We start from the raw sequence: 20,700 nt of genomic DNA on the forward strand, positions 1-20,700 counted from the left end.
TCTTTCAAAATTTTACGTCAAATGATTAGAGAGGTAAGATAGAAAAGTGACTGAGAGTATGGACTTTGAAGCAGGAACTACCCGACTTTGAATCCTGGACCCTCCATTTATTGGCTTTGTGACCTTGGACATTTTAATCTATTACTCAGGAGAGATCTGAGCAATGGCACCTATCTGCTGAGGTTGATATGAGAATCAGATGAAGTAGAAACACTAAAATATGTCATAGTACATACATTAAAGCACTCAATAAAGGTTACCTGTCATTACCCAAGTTTAGCCTTATCCTTGCCACTGAATTATGAGCTGACCCTGCTGATATCACTTCCTATTTCTGTTCCTTAGCATCTTTGCTTGCCATGATCTCTTTTGGCAATAAAATTTAGATTATATGAAAATGATCTTTGAAGCATAAAAGTTGAGTAACATATAATTCACAAAAAATTGTTTTCACCTCATAGAAAGCATTAGCTCTTCTTGGTATAAGCCCATTACTTTGTAAACATTAGTATTCCAGCTTAAATATTTTAAGGAGAAATCCATCAGAATCGTGGCAGAAAACATAGTAGGGAATGAGCTTCCCTAAATGTAGGGGCTCCTGCAAAATCCTCTGTAGCAAAGTCAGTCTGGCTCAAGGATAAGCTTTTCTCTGCTCAGCCTCATATTTGAAGCTACAACAGAATATTGTGGAAAGAAAGCACACCAATGCCGGGATCAGGACACTCAGGGGTAGTCCCACTCTAACATAACATTATATGACCTTGGCTGAGTCATTTTCTGTCTTTAGACCTCTCTTTTCTCACCTATGGAATGGAGCTGAATTACATAATCTCTAGATTCCTTGAAATCTAAGGTCACACGAAATGTGACATCACCCCAACTGCAAAGTCTAAAGACACAGTCTTCCACAATGCTGCCCTCACTTCTGACGCCAATGGAAAGTTCATAGAGTTCCTAAAACCACCTTCAGGTTTGAGAATTCTTTGGAAGGACTCACAGAATTTATTGAAAGCTGTTATACTCAAAGGTTTATTATGGGAAAGGATACAAGTCAAAAATAAGCCAAAGGGAAATATATAGGGTAGAGTCTGGGAGGGTTCCAAACGTAGAACTGCTGTTGTCTTTAGGATGCATTACCCTCCTGGCATCCACATGTGATAATACACAGGACAGATTGCCAGCCAGGGAAGCTCACCTGAGCTTTGGTGTTCAGGGTTTTTATTGGGGTTTCATTTCGTAGGCATTGACTTAACAATCACCTGGTTGAACTCATTCTCGAACTGCCCCCTTCCTGGAGGTCAGGCTAATACATGTGGCTTGAGAGGCCCACCACAAGTCATCTCATTGTCATAGACGATCAGGTGTTGTCTGAGGGGCCCCAACTATGAATAACAAAGACTCTCCCATCACTCAAGAAATTCTAAGAGTTTATAGGTTATCTCTCAGGAATGGGGGACAAAGTCCAAATCTCTCCTTGGGCAAGGCCAAATTCTTTATTACGTAGATAATTAAGTTATTCAGCAAGTGTTTCTCAAATGCTTTCAGGCCCTTGTGGGCTAAGGTCATGCCTCATTCATCTGTGTTTCTACTGACTAGCCCAGGCCTTGCCTAAAGTTTATGCTTAAAATTAGTTAATAAACTTAGGATGATAGCAATGAATGAGATACATACATTTTCTATCCAAGAGTCATTTATATTCTAAATTGAAATCATGATGAATTCACAGAGGTTGTCACCATTTGTTGATGGTGTCTTCTTTTATCCTCTGTTAGTTTCTTCTTCAACCTTGTGCCTTGACTCCAGGCTACCCAAAAGTCAGAGGACCCCCAATGATGTGCCACACTTGATAAAACACTGAAACTTGAGCTTGAAGTCATGACTGTACTGGTCATATTTCCACCTCTCATCTCTCCTTCATAGTAGCACCTTTCCACTGCTCACATTTCAGTCATCATGGATGGCTCCTGGCCATGAAGCTGTCAGACTATATTGCCTTCGTATTCCCACTATCACATCTACCAACTTACCTGCATCTTTACCCACATAATTTTCCCTGAGCAGTTCATATAGGCCCCTACCTACCTCTTTACCCTCATACCATCCCAGCCCTTGCTCATTGTGCCCTTTCCATACTGGTAAGGGCCTTTGTATTAGCTGTGTCTTCTCTCTGAAATGCTCTTTTCCATGTTTCTGCATGGCTGGGTCCTTCATGACAGTGTAACTGAAATTTCCTTAAACATCCCATTCAAAGTTGCCACCTACCTAGTCAGTGACTACTATCCTCCCTTCTTTAATTTTCTTCATAACACTTGCCATCAGCTAGGATCATACTCATCTGTTTCTTTGTCTTTCACTAGAATGTAAGCTCCTTAAGAGCAGGGACTTGTTTACAGTTGTATCTCTAGGGCCTGGCAGAGTAGCTAGCACCTAGTAGCCATTGAATAATACATCATGGATATACTAAGGTGAGGGGGAGGGTGGAAGTGGTCTGTCCAGGTGTAGTCAGTGATTTGTAGTAAAGTTAAACAATAATGAAACTAAGTCAGTCTGTTTTTTATTATCACCATGTGCTGGTAATTCTGTACAAATGACTGTGATGAAAACCTCCCCTACCCACACTCATCTCCCCCTTCCCTTGATATGACATTGCAATGCATATTTATTGAATGAGTTCCCAGTTGGAATAAATGTGTTTAACAGCCCTAGCAGCATATTGGAGTTGGTGTTAAGGTTCTAAGAATGATTTTGGTAGTATGCAAATGAAAGGGATGTAAACAAAAGGCCTTTGCCTGAGCCCCAGCAGGGATTTTGCATGACAAACGGAGCCCTTAGGTGCTGTCACAAACTCCTGTGTCATCCCACACCGCCAAGCCCCCTTGCTGGACTCTTGGTTCTGTGGCTCTGGCAGCTTAGGCTGGAAGAGTATCTGGCCCGAGTCCAAGTCTGAAGAGCTGCTTGTTGCTCAGTATTCTGGATCAAGACAGGACAGACATAACTAGCCATTTGTCTACCTTTCTCTCTCTCTATCCTTGCCTACAGTTCCTGAGCTTTTATTTCTTTGATTCTAGAAGAGTACCTAAAGGAGGCTGGGGGGAGGGGAGGGAGAGGTGAGTAGAGGGCACACCTTACCTTGTTGTCAGCCAGCTCCATAGCCTAGGATGGATTACTCATAAAAACTGAAGTCATAGGAGTGGGCCCAGGCTAGCTGCTGTACCCAGTTTGAAGGAATAGGGACAGGTGTGTAAGAGGCACTGGCTATGTCTCTGAAAGCAGGAAGGTAAGTGGCAAAGCCTTATCTAGCTGGTGACAGCTTAGCTTCAGCCTGGCTGGACTGCTAATTTTAGGGAGACAGTTCTCAAGGTGGTAGTGACACCTGGTGGCCAGTGCTGGCCAAAGCTTCCAGGCCATATGCCTAAAGAACCTCCTCCCTGTAGGCCCTGTTCTCCCATCTACCCTCACATTCACTGACCCTTGGAGCCTGTCGTCAGGATCTGAGCTAGTCCATACACCCTGAGGCCCTGGAGAAGTGTGGGATTCTCCTGAGGCTCCCAGGAACCAGAAAGAGAACTTCAGGTGGACAGGGTTTTCAGGTCATGCCCATAGAGGTGGCATCCTATTACTCTCCTTCATGTGGCTCATCTTCTTCTATTTCCCATTACACTACTCCCACTCTTTATTTTCCTGCAAAATTTCTAGGGCCAAAGGGCTGCGTAGCTAAATGCAGGGACTTTTGACACCAATGGGCTTTCTACTTGGCGTGTGCGTTAAACCCATGAGGAGTGATTCTAAGATCCAGCCCTGGAAGCATTAATACATATATGGTGCCCAGGAGGAAGACAAGCCCCTTCCCCTCCCCTGAGCCAATCGGACCACACCTGCAGTGTTTTCATTCTGAGGGTCATAGATACCAAGGACAAATTCTAACTCTAACTGGAATGTACTCAAAGGAGAGAAAACCAGGAGGTTGAGGCATTTGGCAAATGTCTTTTATAAGAGTTGAAAGAGCTGCAGTTGAATATCGATAGTCTCAAGGAGTCCATGATTTAATATCTTTAGCTCTTTGATAGCTGTCATAGGAGAGAACTGGTGCCAAAAGGCAAACCTACCTACTGGAAGGTAGGAGTAAACTCTGTAACACTGAGAAAGGAAATTGCTGCTCTGGGAAGTAGTATATGACCGCCACATCCTTGATGTTCAAGTAGGGGCAGGGTGAGCCACTTGTCAGGGACATTGTAAAAGGGTGGGCTAGGGGCTAGGGCTGTTGGAGCAGGTAACTTTTAAAATCTCCTTCCAGATCTGAGATGCTGTGATACAGGCTATGTACTAGCCACAGACTTCAGAATATCAGCAATGAGAGTTCAGAATTGAAGGACGAGGCCTCATAACCTGTGGTCTCTGGTGGTACATTCTGCCAGTCCTTTTCACTAGCTCTCTGGTCTGAAGAGATACTGAAAACATTTTCAGTCATGTCTTTCCAGCCACAAAAGCTTGAAAAGATAAGGTTTCTTGAGTGCAAGAAGACCAAGACTGAAGGTGGTTTCATTGTAGTCTAAAGGGCCACCCAATTAGGGAGGGGACACAATTCAGATCCCAAACATGGGACCAAGAGAGCTTCACTTAGCTTAGAAAAAGTAAGTTGAGGACAGATGAAGGGCCTTCCTGCTTCCCACAGCAGGACTGGTTTTAGAGAGTTTGTTCCCCAGTGAGTATAAACTGAAAATGTGAGCAGATTTGAGGCAGGTTCAGATAAAGTCACTAGTGGCTAGATCCCTTAACAGACTATTAAGGGAAACTATCTATTTTGGAGCTGTTGTTAACATTTTAAGGACATATTTAATCACTTGAAGCTGACATTCTGACCTTGGGTGACTTGGCTTTCAGTGCTCCCATAGGTCTCATGGACTGCCCACATGGGACATTTCTTGTGTCTGTAAGAAATCACTGGTTATGGGAGAGCCCAAACCAAGAGATGAGCTCTGCCCTCAGGACAGCAATTTCCCTCACAGAAGAAAGAGGAGGAGGTCGACCTTCCTTTCAGAGGAAGGAAGATGGGCATTGGTGACTGCAGAGGTGATCTCAGAAAGATATTGAGGTGCCTGGAAATATGCTGTTCCCCTTGCTCTGACTGAACCTACAACCTCTTGACCACATTCCTTCCTGCTGCCTCATTCCCCCTAGGGTCTGAGACCAGGGGAACAGGGCCTGGGGGAGTTGATCAGAATAGTTCTGTGGTGTGTCCAGCAAGGAGCTTGGCCTGGCCTCTTTCCTGGGGCCAGACCCTGAGACCCTTTCCTAATTTCCTGTCTCAGATATGCTGAGCAAGGCCTTCCTCCTTGGTGGGGGCAGCTGGACTCAGGCCAACAGCTCTCAAGAGTTGAGTCACTTAAAGTCTTTCCTTCCTCAGCTTTCCATCCTGCTAGGACCTCAGATAGGAGCTCTCATCTCCCAGCTTTTATGCCACAGGATGACAAATTAAAGGTGCTTTTGACAAAAACCTACAAGTCTTCATCATGGGTTTCTCTATCAGACTAGCGATTTCGTTTCAGTCTCTTCTGAGACTAATATTTACTGTTTCTGAAATGACTTTTCTGTATGTTCAGAGACCTTGCTGGAAGCAATTGGTGATACATACTGAACTACCATGTACCAGGTGACAGGAAGCCACCCAACAATATCCTCTCCACTGATGCATGAAATCCTACCACTAGAGATTCATTCCTTTGGATTAATATTATTATTTAAATAATAGTGATGATGCTCACTTATATAATTACTTTGCCTAGTACTTTACAGTTTACAAAGCACAGCCATTATTTTGAGCCAGTCACCATAGGTGAGATGCTTCAGGCTGGTATTTCTATCTCTGTTTTACTGATCAGCGAAGGTAATGCAAATGATTTTTGTCCAAGATCATACAGCATACAGCTTACTAGCAGGAATGCTGGATCTTCCGGTTTCCAGCTCTACAATACTGTGCCCTTTTGATGCTTCTAACAGAGTACAGGGGATGGTAAGAATGGCTAGAGCTGGGCCTTTTAACCCTGTGTAAGAAAAAACCTGGCTCTCCTCCTGACAATAAAGTGCCAAATCTGCCAACCTGGAGGCATCTCTGAGTTTCACCAGCTTTCTCATGTCTTCTTCCTGGCTTCTCTCATCACTAAAGCCCCGTAGATTCAGCTTAGTAGGATACCAGCTCATTCACCTTTTGATGGAGTGCAGCAGCACATTCTCCTTGCCAAGCACCTCAAAGCCCGTGCCTGCTCAGCTACCAGCAGACCTGAGATCTTTCTGCGCCCAAGACTCTGCAGCTATTAAGGGCCTGTCTCATTTCTCAGACACCTAAAGAACTAAAAAATTCATGAAAGAATTAATGGAAGCCCAGAGCCAGAAGAGCCTATAGAAGTCATCTGCCTGCAATTACATAGCATCTCCGACCAGAGATTGTCCAGGCCCTGCTTAAATACCTCTTAATACCAGAAGGCTCACTACTACCCAAGCCAACCTTTGATCTTATTTAGACCTTGTACATATGTCTAAGTCAATCCTAAGTGCATTCATACTTACCTCATTGAATTTTTCTCATCAGCCTATTTGGGAAACTGAGACTCAGAGATTAAGTAACACCAAAGTCATATCAGGACAGATGTCATTTCACATTTCTCACCATCCTATCTGCTCCATGTATCTATTTTATTCTACCCAAACCCCCTTAAAAGAGGTACCCAGAACTGGTTGCAGTGCTCTTTTTTGAGTCTTATCAACCAAAAGAGCCGTGAACCTGTGATCTCTCCTTTTTTGAGACACTGATCCACCTCCAGTTGCATCAGGTCTCTGGCAGCAGCATTACAAACTGATACCCACTGAGCCCAGGGTTATTGGGGTTTTTTCTTTATGATACTATAAGGCCCTTTATTGCCCCTTCTGTTTTGTGTGCAGCTGGGCACGTGTGTTGGACTTCACATTCTCACCTGTTTAAGTCAGCCCAACTTCCTGAGGGAAACCGCAGCTCAGTCTGGCCATGAGTTTCTGCTATGGGCTGGCTATAGGCCAGACTTTGGCAGTGACGCCAGAGTGGCCAGACTGCTGTGGAATTTGGCATCCCACACAGCTCTTGGTTACTGGAGACAGATCTCATGGTAGCCAGATCCCACAGGGAATTAGGCCCTCAGCCCCAGCAGATGGATGGCTTGTGGGTGGAGCCTCTAGTGTCTTAGCCTGGCAAGCGATAGCCCTAGGGGACTCTCCTTTCACCTCCTATTGCCCCTGGGAAGTCTTCAGTCAATAACCTCTGTGGAGCCGAGGAAAGGAGAAGCTCCCTAGGCGCCAGACAAGGGTAGCCAAGGCATATTCCCAGGCTCCAGCCCAAAGGACTACCTCTGGGGGCTTCCCTTTAAGCTTTTAGAAGGGAACTTTGAGGCTCAATTCATTCTTGAGTATCATATTTGTATACTTCTGTGGCTGAGAAGAGCTGAGGCCAGGCTTCACAGTATTATTCCTACCATGGTCAGTTCATCCTGTAAGTGTCTGAACTTCTCTCATTGGAGATTTACATAAGGGATTTTAAAGGGTTTCCTGGAATCATAGATTCTCAGGGTTAGAAGGAACTGTGGTGTTCCTCTACTCTGTCCCATAATGAAAAAATATTCTCTGCAGTATCTTTGTCAAGTAATTCTCTAGCTTCTACATGAGTATGCCCATTTCCCAAGACAGTTGCACTATTTTTACTATAGAAAGTTCTCCTGATAAGTGAAAGTCTACCCTTCTGGAACTACTATCCTTTGGCTTTGGTTCTGCCCTGTACTCTATGATTTCTCATAACTGTCTCTGAAAATAACAATTCTTTGGGAAGAGAACATCTTAAAATGTTTTTGACCAATGTACAAGGTGATTCATTGGCAGCCATCTGGCACAGAGCAAAGCCCCAGGGGAGGGGACTGGCAAGAGCCAGTCTAGTGGTTCCACAACATATGTGAATTTTGCTGTCCTTCATCTGAATATCCCTCTCGGGCAATGGCTTGTCAAGTTACCTAGTGGAGTCTACAACATTACAACAGAGTAAAGTTCTTTGATGCCCAGGAATGGGAGCACATTGCAGGGTTTATTCCATTATGGGAGTGAGACCTAGGAAACAATGGAGCTTCCAAGGAAGAGGCCTCGTCAGTATTACCATCCCAGCGTCTGGTGTAAATATTTTATTTAGCACCTACTGGGACCAGGTAATTATAGATGTCTAGATAGATAGAGAATCAGTCTCACTTTATATCTCAAAAAACCTTTTGAAGAAAGGCAAGTGCAGAGGAGCAAAATAACTTGCCCAAGGTCACAAAGCTAGTAAGTGACAGGTTTAGATTTTACCCACAGTCTACCTAACCCAAAAACCTAATTCCTCAATCAATCTGCTACCCAGTCTTAAAGTAGACCTAGACTGCTGTGTGTGTGTGTGTGTGTGTGTGTGTGTGTGTGTGTGTGTGTGTTTGTGTTGGGGGTGGGGTTAATATCCAGTCTTATTAAAGCATGTCAGGAACCCAGGTAAAAAAGGCAACCTGGTCTCCTGTGCTCTCATTTTTAAACACTCTATCTTGGCCCCTGACTTCTCATCCAGTTGGCAGCCAGGTTAAAATAAAGATCACAAATGGGAAAGAACTGCTGCGCGTGAAGTGTCCCAGACTTGGCTGGGTTAGACAGTCTTGATGGAAGCAATAACAGCCTCTTTGAGGGTTATTTGGACTTTACCTTCCTTCTGTGCCTGATATGGGTACCTGCAGCAGGACTCAAGTTTAATTCCTTAACCTGGGAATTTTCAGAGCTGCTCACTAGAGTTGATACCAAATAAAATATGGTTTAACATACAGGATTTAACAACATTTTTCTCTTAAAAGACTTACATGCTGCTCCATTTAGGATTTTCATCACAGTTGTTGTTGCATGTTCATGTATTTAACAAGCGTTTACTAAAGACCTCTTACATGCTCATCCCCGTGCCTGACAGTGTTGGTAAAGTGAGGATGGTCTGGAATATTCCAAAATATTTCCAATTCTACTTTAACATTTTAATAAATAACTCCCATATCAAGCCAAATATCCAAATTTTTCTTTGGAAAACAGTAGGCTCTGGATTTGATAGGAATTCATGAGAAGATGAAGACACATAGTCCATGCCCTCAAGGATCTGACATTCTTCTTAGGAGCATCATCCCAGTCTTTAGGATAACAAGACAGCACTGCAAATGCCCTCCTCAGTAGTATGAGTCTCCTTAGTGCTATTGCTGGATTTCAGAGAGAAGATGACAATCGAAAGGGGCAGTCAGAAAGGGGGATTTCATGTATGGTGTAGAACTTCACATAGACCTAAGGGTGTGTTGGATTGGACTGGTAGAAAAGGAGAAAATGTATTTGTGGAGGATATTCACCATAAACTATGAAATGACCTAGACTAGAGAATGAACGGTTAGGTGTCAGGCCTGGTAGGAGCAGATATATTTAGGACATGAGGGAGAGAGAAGGCCACAAGGATCAATTCCAAGCATGGTGAAATAAGTTCCTGATGTCAGCCTGAACAATGTGGATGTGATTCTGTAAGCAATGAGAAGAAAAGGTGAGCATTAGACTGTCAGGGCTCACTTTCTGGTTACATTAGCCACCACTGTATGACCCTCTACAAATTACCTGACTTAAATATGCCTCAGTTTCCTTATCTGAAATTTAAAAATTTGATAATAGTATCCACCTGATAGGGCTGTGGTGACGTTTAAGATAAATACAGCACAGAAGTGTCTACCATGTTACCAAGCACATATATAGTGTTAGCTATTATTTAGGGTGTTAAATTGACAAATTTAGGAAAGGAGTTTAGAAGGATAATAAGTAGCCATCAAGAGGATATATTTGAGAGACAAGAAACTGAAGAATGAGAAGACTATTCTAGTATTCTAAGCTAAAGAAATGATATAGGCCTGATCAGGGTTGGTCAAGAAGAGATGGTGAACCTTAGATGCCAGGGGGAAAACAGTGGTGGGTCTTAATGGCTGACTGGATGGAGTGGTTCTCTAGTTGCCCTCTTCGGTATGGATATTTATTTCAGTGCCAGGACTCACTCAGCCCAAGCCTTGTGGATCCCATGAAAGTGCTCAGAAGAAAGAGAAAGAAGTGTTGGTGTTCTGCTGTGATGTGTGAGAGATTGGGGCTGTAGATATAATGCGTGGCCTCTGATGTGGTGGCATTAAGGACATTTCGAAGGTTCCCTGACTCCTATCAGAAATCCTCTTCATAGAACAGTTTTAGGCAATGCTGTTATAAAAAGACCATGGTACTAGAAAGGGCAACACTTATGCTCTCTTGGTAGTAGAGCTGAAAATGGGCCTCAATAGGCAGGACAGAAGATGAATGGCCAGAATCAGAGCTCCATGGGAAATGGGGAACAGGAGGAGAAACAGTTTCAATGTGGCAGTAGGTCTGGGGGTGGGGCATGTCACAAGGGGTGAGGAGCACTGAAAGAGGAAGAGGGAAAGTGCTGAAGACATATTCTCAGCCCATTTCACAGCCTTGCCTCAAAAGCTCCCTCTTTGATATCACCATCGGCACACTTGGCAGCTCTTAGGCTTTATAGAGCATTTCCCTGTGCTGAATTCAAGCTCCAGTTGCTCACTGCCTTTAATACAAGTGTTAGACAAACTAAAGTCACATGCATCTTTGATCCTGTCAGGGCATAATCAGAATCACAGCTGGGAGGAGAGGAAGCATGGGAGTGGAGCCATGCTGTTGGGTAAAATGTAATGATGCTGTTTGAGAGGGAAAACAGCTTGGCCTTGAGTACTTTTACAAACATTAACATCGTATTCCTTCCCTCTGGGTAAGAAGGGTTCTGGGAAACAAACAACTGTCCCTTCCTTCAAGTCCCTCCCTGTGGGAGTTCTAGCCAGCCCAAAGAGTGGCTCTGATCCCTGAGTCAGCTCCAGAGCTGATTCCACCCAGCAGTTAACTCCACACAAGAAGTGAGCCAAGTCCATGCTAGTCACCTGATGCTGGGCCCTTCCCACCCCTCTTCCAGCCTCCCCTCCACTCTAGTCCCTGGAGTCACTAAAAGCCCAGCCTGCTCTTTAGAGTTTAGTGTTGAGCCTTCCCTTTTCTTCAGGAAACCGGGCCAGTGAATATGAGGGGGAGCTGGATATCAGGCAGTTCACATAGAAGAAACCAGATGCTGTTGGAAGACCCAAAGCTTCTTATAAGTCTGAAAGGGAGTGAAGTGAAAATGGGGGTTGAAGAGGTCTCAGACACTGTGTATTAGATTGGTTCTAAGACCCAGGTTACCTATACCTGTGTCCCAGCCACAGCCCAGAGGCTGAAAAAAATTTTGAGGCATTTCTGAAACAGCAGCAACCTCTAAGCCAGATGCCACTGGATCCCATTGCAGCCCTACTACAGAGCCACAGGGCTTCTCTTTAGAATCTGCTTGGAGTTTTGTTTTTATCTCTTGCATTTTTGTCTTGCAGAGTGGAACACTTAAGGATCCGGACTCGAGCAAGACCCCACCTCAGCGACCAGCCCCCCAAGGTTGTTTACAGTATATTCTCGACTGTAATGGCATTGCAGTAGGGCCAAAGCAAGTCCAAGCTTCTTAAAGTGATTGATAGTTAATTTTTCAAAGCAGAAAATTTAAGCCAAAAACAAATAAGCAAGGAAAGCGGGGAGGGGAGTAACAGACCCTCCCATTGGTGCCGTTTCTGCGTTCTTTCAGTGCTGATTGGACTGTGTTTTTCCTATGCAGTGTCAGCTCCTCTGTCTGGTTGTTTACCTGTTCCTGTTTGTGCTTGTAATGCTCACTTACGTTTCTCTGTATAACTTGTGATTCCAGGGCTGTTTGTCAACAGTGTACAAAAGAATTGTGCCTCTCCCAAGTGCAGTGTGACTCTATCTTCTGGGTGGTTTGATAGTATTTTTTAAAGTATTACATAAAAGGTGGGGTGAAATAGGACCAGGGGGTGGACAGGGGAGAAACAACGATCACAAAAATAAAACCCAGCTTCTCTCCTTATCCCCCCACCCCCACACAGAATTAGAGTAAACCACCCCCGAACCTCTGCTTAATCTCCATGAATGTGCTTGGGATCTTCAATGAACTGTGCTTTTTGCTTTCTTTCTGCATGACAGAATAACTAGATAGAAGTATAAGAGATTTTCAAGGTCTAATTTTCATAGCTTCATCCATTGAATCTGAAGCCATTCACCTTTTTCTCCATTTGCTAAAATTTGGTGCAGTTTCAATATATGTGAGTAGGCTGGCTGTGCCTGTGTGTTTTTAGTGATGACATGAAATGTAAAGAACAAGCTATTTCCAGGAATGTGTTTTGTATTTTACATCCCAGTGTACCCTTTGTTTTAATTATTAACTAATTAGCTATGAGATTAGACAAAAAAAATGGGGCCGCTGATGTGCAATATCAAAGTGAACTTGTATTTTCTGTGTTGATCTCAGTCGCCTAAGTTGTTTCTTCTTTGTTGCTGTTTCTGAATTGGCCATGTGTGTGCTTCTGTAGAACTGAGGCTGCTTTGTATTCCCCAAAGCTTGACCTATGTACAAAGATGATTCTTTAGCAATTTTGGACATAGACTGCAGGGAGCTACTGAAAGTCTGGGAAGGACTCGGCCATTCTACTCTTGGCCTCTCCCAAGGCATCGTAACATGAGACCAAATTTTAAATGTCCTAATTCACTTGAGTGAGTACACTGCCTACAGAACTCTGAGGTGGACTCCTGCTTTAATTTTTAGCTGTTACGAGAGCCCTCCGGAGTCCAAAGAATAAAGAGCTTTATCTTTCCTGGGAAGAACTGTGTCAAACATTACCGTGTGTGTGTTTGGGGCAAAGGCTGCACAGCTGTGGCTCTTGAAGAACCCTCACCAGTTTGTTCTCTTTCCTCCGACACACAGTTCCTCGGCAGCGATGAGGCAGTTAATTAAACCAGGCCTCGGGTCCAGTGCCTCATCTTGCCATCTCCTGGCCAGGCTGGGAATGGGCACCAAGTGGCCTCCTTTAGCACCACGGTTTGTGGAAGTTCATGCCAGCAGTTTGCTTTTAGAAGGAGTGCTTCTGGCTCTACTTTTACATTCCCTCTCACTTCTATACTGACATGTCACCATTCTGGATTATTAGGTCTGAGGAATAACTAGTGTTGACAGTATGTAATATGATTTATGTGTCAAGGGGCATTGCCCTGGTTTCTCCTTTGGTTGCTGGTAAATTCTGAGGCTACAGGGAAATGCACTAAGTGTGAGTGTTCTTGTCTGTGATCCCTTCTTAGGTGATAATGGTAGTCAATTTGCTGTAAATAGATACATACATGCATCTACACACTTCCAGGTGGGTTGCATAAGAATCAGGTCCTTACATGCCTCCCAGTCTGATCAAATGATAGAAAAGAATAAAGCAACATTTCTCAGAATGGAGGAATACATTTATTTATATTTTTGTCCAAGTGGTGAGCTGATGGTGGTGTTGCTTCTCTGCATGTTCTCAGTGTGAACATCCAGGTGCTTTTTCATGTGACATTTGTGAACCACAAATACAAAGTTGCCATTTGAATTCAGTCAGGCTCTAGGGTGGTATCAATCATGTCTCTCAGGATGGGAAGAAACTGCCAAACACAAGTAGACAGCTTAACCTGACTGTCATGTGCCCTCAGGCAGCATGCTAAGGGACAATTCTGGCCTGGGGAACATCTACATCACAGTATAGGATTGCCATTCAGGTGTTTTGTACCCATTTCTTTTCTGATGTTGTCTCCTTTTTTTGTACTGATCCAGCTGGGAGAACCTCAGCCAATGCTGGAAGTGTGATTGAAGTACCTCTCTTTTGTGACTCTCTTGTACAGCTTAATGTGCAATAAAGGAAAAGTTATATCTGTCTTCAGTGTTAAGTTGTAAACTTTCTGGCTTTTCAAGCATATCTGTACAGGTGGGAAAGCTCTCAGGTTTCTGGTACGAGATGATAAGCTATCAATGTGCAGTACTTTACAAGAAAATGCTAATACAAATGATACCAAACTTTGGAAGAGGCAAAACTGGTTAATATGAAATAATCTGCTATACTGTCATCTTTGCTAGTTACCTAATTTGAACCTGGAACTTCTTAAACATGCAAAATTCCATTTATTTATTTACTTATGTGTAATTAATTCTTGTATTAATTGATCATTGAGGATAAAGTGGAGTTCATGCCATGTTGTCGGGAAACAGGCTGACATTCATGGGTGCCTGGTGTATAGACAGAATTCTGACTCTGCAGAGGGTACAGGTGTTCTGGTCTTTCTAGAAAACTAAGTTATTACACAACTTTTAGCTTCTGTTAAGTTTCTGTAAGCCCCCTCCTTCCAGTAGGCCCATGGATGTGGACTCTGAGATTAAGACTGAGAAATTTTCTTCCAGGGAAATTATGCATCATTTCCACTAGTCCATCTGTGCTGATGGGGGCATCTTTTAACTTCTGAGTATAGTAATCCACTTCAGCAAAATCAGAGCTGTCAGTACCACACTTACTGCCTATCAATCCCCAGAGAAAGGGTGGCCTTTTTTCTTTCCAGGCCACCAGATGGTTTTCTATCTCATGCTGGAAGAATGGTATCCTGGTCCTCTTAGGGGACAGAGGGAAGTCTTCTTTGTCAGGTGGTACCCACAACATCCCCAGGAAAAAATGGGGCTTGGATTTCTAGAGAATTTTACCATATTTACCTGAAAGGTACTGGAGCCCCTAAGGATGATGATAGTAAGAGGCAAAAGAGTGCCTAGAAACAAAAGATTTGTCATAGTCATGGGCATGAGCTAATGCTAAAATGAAGCCCTGGTAGGGTGAGGTGTGGAAATCAGATACATGGAGGCTCAGAGCAGGATGAAGGCCCATTTCATAAAAACAATGTAAGTCAGTGATCATCGATGACCGTAATGCACAGAATGTTTTGGAGAATGTTCTCATCTAGTATCATCTTTGAAACACTACAATCTTGAAAGAAAACCAAAACTAGGCCAGCCTTTTTTTTTTTTTAACAGTTTTATGATTGGAAACACAGAGGCCAAGAGAAGTTTGTTAATTTGCTGAAGGAGTCACTGATAGATTATGTCTTGGGTTTTCTGATTCCCAGACCACTGCTCTTTCCACTGCCCTGTACTGTGTCTGCTGTGTGGAACTTGAGACCTCCTAGTGTAGTATGGGGCAAGTTGGCATGTACCTAAGGAACCTCTGGGGAAGAGGGGTAAGGTCTCTCTGGTCTGGGAAGTCTTCCATAGAGAGCTTACCTCTGGTTGAAGCCACTCATCCCATGGTTTCTTCCCTGTCCTCCCCGACTTCTGCTGTGACTGAGGTGCTGTGTCTCTGAAGAGAAGCAAGTGGTAGCAATGTATGAGGGTAACCAAGGACTAGCTCTGGAGCCCTTCAGAGTCTCAGGTGGCTTCTTGTAATAGAGCTAATCCTTTCAGTAATTAAGTAACCACACCCTTTGAGACCTAGATTCTAACAAGGAAACCCTTTGATATGGTTAAATTATGAAGTTTTTCTTGTACTGAACCTAGGGGGTCCTGGGCAACCCCAAGGAAAGCAACCCCCAGCCAAGGTGCTGCCTCCACGTCGGCTCCCCCATGGACCATCAGTGCCACCTTCCTCCTCTTCCTCCTCCTCTTCTTCCTCCTTCTCGGCTCCTCAGCTGCTGGGCGGCCCCACCACCCACGGAGATGCACCCTCCAGCAGCAGCTCCCTGGCAGAGGCCCAGCCACCCCTGGCTGCTCCACCACAGAAGCCCCAGCCTCACCCACAGCTCAAGTAAGAGACAACTCAGCAGCTCCTTGCCCTCCCCTCTTCCTGCCCTTCCTTGCAGGCTTGGGGCTCCAGGGGTGCTAGAAAGCACCTTCAATCTGGCCTCTTCCTCCTCCTCCACAGATATTTTTGTGGGGTTTTTTTGGGTTTTGGTTTTGGGGTTTTTTTGGGGGGGTGGCTGGGTGCCTGTTTAGAGTTGATTGGGGAGGATAGGAAAAAGGGAAGTGAAAGTCTAAGGTCTAGCTAGTAGCTCAGACCCTCCCTTTTCTTCCTGGGGAGTGGCAATAAGGCAGTTACTACCCATTTTCCTATTCTTGTATTAGCTTAGGGTGTTTTTTTTTTAATCCCATCTCCTACTCTTTTTTTTCCCCATTCCCTTTGTTTCTTTCTGTCTGTATGTATGTGTCTGTGTCTCTCTCTCTATAAAATTTTTTTAAAATCCTCTTTGCTGCCTCTGACTCACGGTTTAGGGTGTGCAATCAGCAGGGCTGCCCAGAAGGAAAAGGGGAAGTAGTTGAATCCATTTCAGCTTTTTACCTTCAGCTTTGTCTGAAGGAGGTCAATTTCTGGTGCAGTCATCAGAAAAGGGCCCAGATAGAGACCCTGAGGAGCTCTATGCCTCTTTCCTGAGAGTAACTCCAGAAGCCCCCATTACACTGTTCTGCTTCAGAGGAAGGACTGAAGACCCCTGGGAAACAGTACAGCTGTGCTTGGGAGGAACTGCACCTGGATATGGATGGTGGTCGGTCCCACCCTCTCCCCCAGAACTGGAGATGCCTCTCTTCGATTTCCCCAAACAGTTCTTCGTCCTCACTGTCAGCACAGACAGCTGTAGCCTTGGGGGAATGGTAGAGATCCATCAGTGCTTCTCAGAGTAAAGTGATGGAAATCTTTAGAGAGGGAGAGAAGGGAGCTTAGAATTTTGGAGTTCAAATCAGCCACTTAGAGGTTGCCTAGCAGTTGCATAGATGGGAAAACATGGCTCAGAGAGATTCAATTAATTTTCTTTTGCAAAGCCCCTCTGCTAATTAGTGGCATAGCCAGGATTAGGACTCAGGTGGTCCAGATGACACTTTCTCTGGGTCTTCCAATCCTTCGTGACAGGAGAGTATCACCAACTCCCCAGCTCTGGCCAGTGGCATATTTTCATATCTCACATACCCTGTAACCTCTCCTCAACCCAGTTTTTCTCTGCATGCTGACTTTTTAATCTCTCCTACCTTCTCATTAGCCGACTTTGGCCCCAGTTTGAGGGCAGATCTTGGGGTTGTCACTGCCACTGGGCTGAAGTGGTTGGGTACAGCCAGCTGTTGGTGAAGGAGGCTTGTACCCCGTACCCTCAGCCTGTGTGAGCAGAGGAGTCCACGCCTCCCAGAGGCCAGCTCGTTGGGGCTCATCTCCAGCCCTAATAAAAGGCAGTTCACAGTCACTGCAAAAAGAGAAAAACTGCTCACACTTCTGTAGAATGACATTTCTGGGGCTTCACCCTGAATTTAGGGGAGGGATGGGAGTTTTAAGACTCTGGGAGAAGAGTTCTGGAACCAGAAACCAGCAGGAAAGAGACAGGTTAGAGGGATAAAAGACAGACCAGTGGAGATATCAGACCTCATGTCCTCTTCTGTAGTGCTGGGCTGAGCCTCCCCTCGACCTTCTTGCCTTCACAGTTTTTCTCTTTGAATCACTGATATCTAGGGATAAATCAGTTCCTAAAATGTGTGTGTTACAGGTTTGTTTATTTGTTTGTTTGTTTTCAGTAGAACACTGCCTGAGTTGTCCCTCAGTATCCATGGCTGGAATTGGTTTCAGGACCCCCTGCAGATACTCAACTCCCCAGATATTCAAGTTGTTTATATAAATGGCATAGTATTTGCATGTAATCTATATTTGCATATAGGCTACAGTAGGGCGTGCCTACATATCTTCATTCACATGGCTTCAGCATAGTGCTCGGCTTATGGCAAATTCAAGTTTGGTTCTTAGAAGTTTTTAGGATTTTTTTCAAATATGTTTGATCTGCGGTTGGTTGAATCCACAGATGTGGAGGGCCATCTGTGTCTCTTGCTCCTGGACACCCGAGCCACACAAACCTCATATTAGGGCTTCTCTGAGGAAGGCTGCACAGGGTGATTATGTCCATTTTAATAACAGGTAAATTGAGCATTAGAGTCCATGCCAAGCCAAAAGGTTCTTTTAGAATATAGAAAAAAGCAGAATATAAAAAGCTCTACATAATTTTACTAAGCCTCTACATTAATGCAAGTAAGAAACCAAATACCAGAGAAGCACATGGCTTGCCTAAGGTCAAGAGTAAACGACTGGCAGAATCAAGACTTTGGCCCAGATCTTCTGATGGTGTCTCCACTACTTGACAGTTCATGGAAAAGAGGATGCAAAAATCCATAGTCCCCTAGTTGCTACATTTCATCAGAGGGGAAGGGTGTGAGTCCTAGATTAGTACTCACCAAGCTGGGGCCTCTGAAACAGCCTGCTGGCCCTTGAGCATTAAATTAAAAAAAAAAATCCTTTGAGTACCCCCCCTCTTTCTCTTTCCCTTTTCTTCTCTCTCTCTTTTCCCTTCTTCCTTTTTCTCTTTCCTCTCTCCCTCACTGCCCCCATCCTTTTCTGTTTTAGCCACACTGAAGGTGAAGAAAATAACACAGGAGCTTCCTAGGGTGCTGGTAGCACAGCCACTGCTGGCTTTCTGTCAGCATGGTCTCCCTTGGGTGGGAGTGGGGTTCCAGTTGTGTATCCTCATGTCATCGTCCTTTCTTACCTTGCTGGGAACACCGCCCTCTCACATTCTCTCTGGTTTTTATCTTCAAGCAAGTCGCAGTCCCTGACAAATGCCTTCAGCTTCTCTGAATCCTCCTTCTTCCGGTCTTCAGCCAATGAGGATGAAGCCAAAGCAGAGACCATCAGGAGCTTGAGGAAGTCCTTTGCCAGCCTCTTTTCAGATTAGCTCTCCAGACACACATGGGCACCCGGCCCAACTGGGAAAGGCATCTGAGACATTTGCCAACAACAGTCAGCCACGTTTGGTGGTGATGTCCCATGACCTTGACTTATGTGGCCCCTTCCTTTGCTCCATTGTGCTAAGTGATGTGCAGCTCAGAAAGGACCATGTGATGGTCGCAGGGCAACAGCCTAACCAGCAAGGAGCTCCTGAAATAAGAGAGGATAGAGCTGCTTTCCTGTAGTTATTTATGAGAGTTTCCTCTGAGGTCGTCGTTTGCTCTGAGTTTAGTGGCCTTATTGTAACAGCGCCATCATGTCTTATTCTTCCTTGTGAAACCTGGATTTTCCTCATTGAGGACTCCTTGTAGCTTAACCTAGTTCAGATGCAGTGCTAAGCATGCCCCTGCTTCAGTCAGTGCACCCATTTGAGGAGTATATACTTACCCGAAAATACTCTCAGTAGTAGGAACTTATCCACACCTGGATCCCTTGTCAGTCACACCTGTTCAGCTGTTGAGACCACACCTTGACCAGCACATGAGATTCCTCGACTGCTGTCATGGTGAAGTACCTTTAGTCTACCGATACTGAAGAGAACATGGATCTGCAGTTTTCCCCTTTTCCCTCCTCTGGTGTGTGGCTCTTACGTGCGTGCTGCAGTGGTCTTGAGCTCTGAAGCTGCACTGTAGAGAATGCATGAAACTGTAACAGCAGTATACCAAGTTCTGTGTTCATCTCAAAATAAATGTTCAGACCTTTGTGTAATAAAAGCAACAGCATTAACCAGCATTTGATTCAGCCATGAGGTCTCCCCCAAGCTCCCATTTTGACTGAGAATGTATGTTAGCCATGTGTGTGTTTGTGAATGCAGGGAAGGGGAAAGTCTAGGAGGGTGAAGCTGTTTGTCATTATGTGTATGGATGTGTTTATGTGTGAGTATGATTGTGGGTATACAAGTATTTCCCAGTGGATGAAAGTATGGCTGTCCTTTAGATGCCGCTTATGCTGGACTTCCTGATACTTCCCTAGTGAATCTGTTTCCTCCAGGACAGCTGTACTTCCTCCAGTAACTCAGCATTTCTACCAATTTTACTGAATACGGCAACTTTCTAATAAGCATAGCACCCTTGCTCCCATAGCAGCCAAGTTAGACCTACTTGTCTGGGGCATCAAGCTCCTCAGCTGAAGCCCACATGGTGGTACCAATGAGGCTGGACTGACCTGCCCTGGTAAATGAAACCCCACAAGCCCCAGGCATCCTGAAGAGGCCTGTGATGGACGGTGGGCTCTGGGGGATTTCACTCTGGCTTCTTCATGTTTCTGGTATTCAAAGAGTATGTTCTCCCAAACCACAAATGCTGTGAGGATAAGTGTCACATCTGCACTGATAAAAAGAAATCAGTATAATATCATTGTATGGTAAATAATTTTCTATACAACACCCATTCTACCAACTCAACAAAACACTCATCCAATGCCATTTTCTTGCTAGCTGTCCTTACAATGCCACTATCTTGCTAACCTCTTCTCATAGTAGATGCTAAGAGGTCAAAGAGTGAATTTCTCCATTGCCTTTCTAACAGCCCATGTTTTCAGGGTTCAAGGATCTAGATCTTTTTTTTCTTATACTTAAAAAGCAGGAAGCAGAATCTCCCATTAAGTGACACCTCAGGGAATGGCAGCTTACCTCCAACCACAACACACAAAACTAGGGAACCAACTACTCATAAATGAAACAAGAGGGCAGGGGTAAGGAATACTACCTATGCTCAAGGGAAAAGGAATTGATCTTTATAGTTTCTTCTATTTCTATTAGTAACAAGAGTCTACCAATTGTAGTCACTTCTAGCCCCCTGATTCTAAATAGGTTTTAACAGAATGCATGTATTTCATTAAACATTTATTGAACATTTAATATAAGTATAAACACTGTGATGAATTCAAGGAA

General features: G+C 44.3%; 1 protein-coding gene across 1 annotated transcript in view; it reads left to right on the forward strand.

Annotated features, from left to right (window-relative positions):
• The window catches only part of SYN2 (synapsin II), a 197,844-nt gene extending 178,306 nt beyond the window's left edge, over nucleotides 1-19,538 (forward strand). The window contains exons 11-13 of the mRNA XM_037139320.2: nucleotides 11,490-11,550; nucleotides 15,557-15,803; nucleotides 18,621-19,538. Coding sequence (XP_036995215.2) covers nucleotides 11,490-11,550; nucleotides 15,557-15,803; nucleotides 18,621-18,756 — 444 coding nt within the window. The 3' untranslated portion in view covers nucleotides 18,757-19,538. The remainder of the gene's footprint in view (nucleotides 1-11,489; nucleotides 11,551-15,556; nucleotides 15,804-18,620) is intronic.
• Nucleotides 19,539-20,700: the final 1,162 nt, after the last annotated feature.

This window comes from Artibeus jamaicensis, unplaced genomic scaffold (assembly GCF_021234435.1).
Source record: "Artibeus jamaicensis isolate MK-2021 breed Jamaican fruit bat unplaced genomic scaffold, CSHL_Jam_final contig_519, whole genome shotgun sequence".
NCBI lineage: Eukaryota > Metazoa > Chordata > Mammalia > Chiroptera > Phyllostomidae > Artibeus > Artibeus jamaicensis.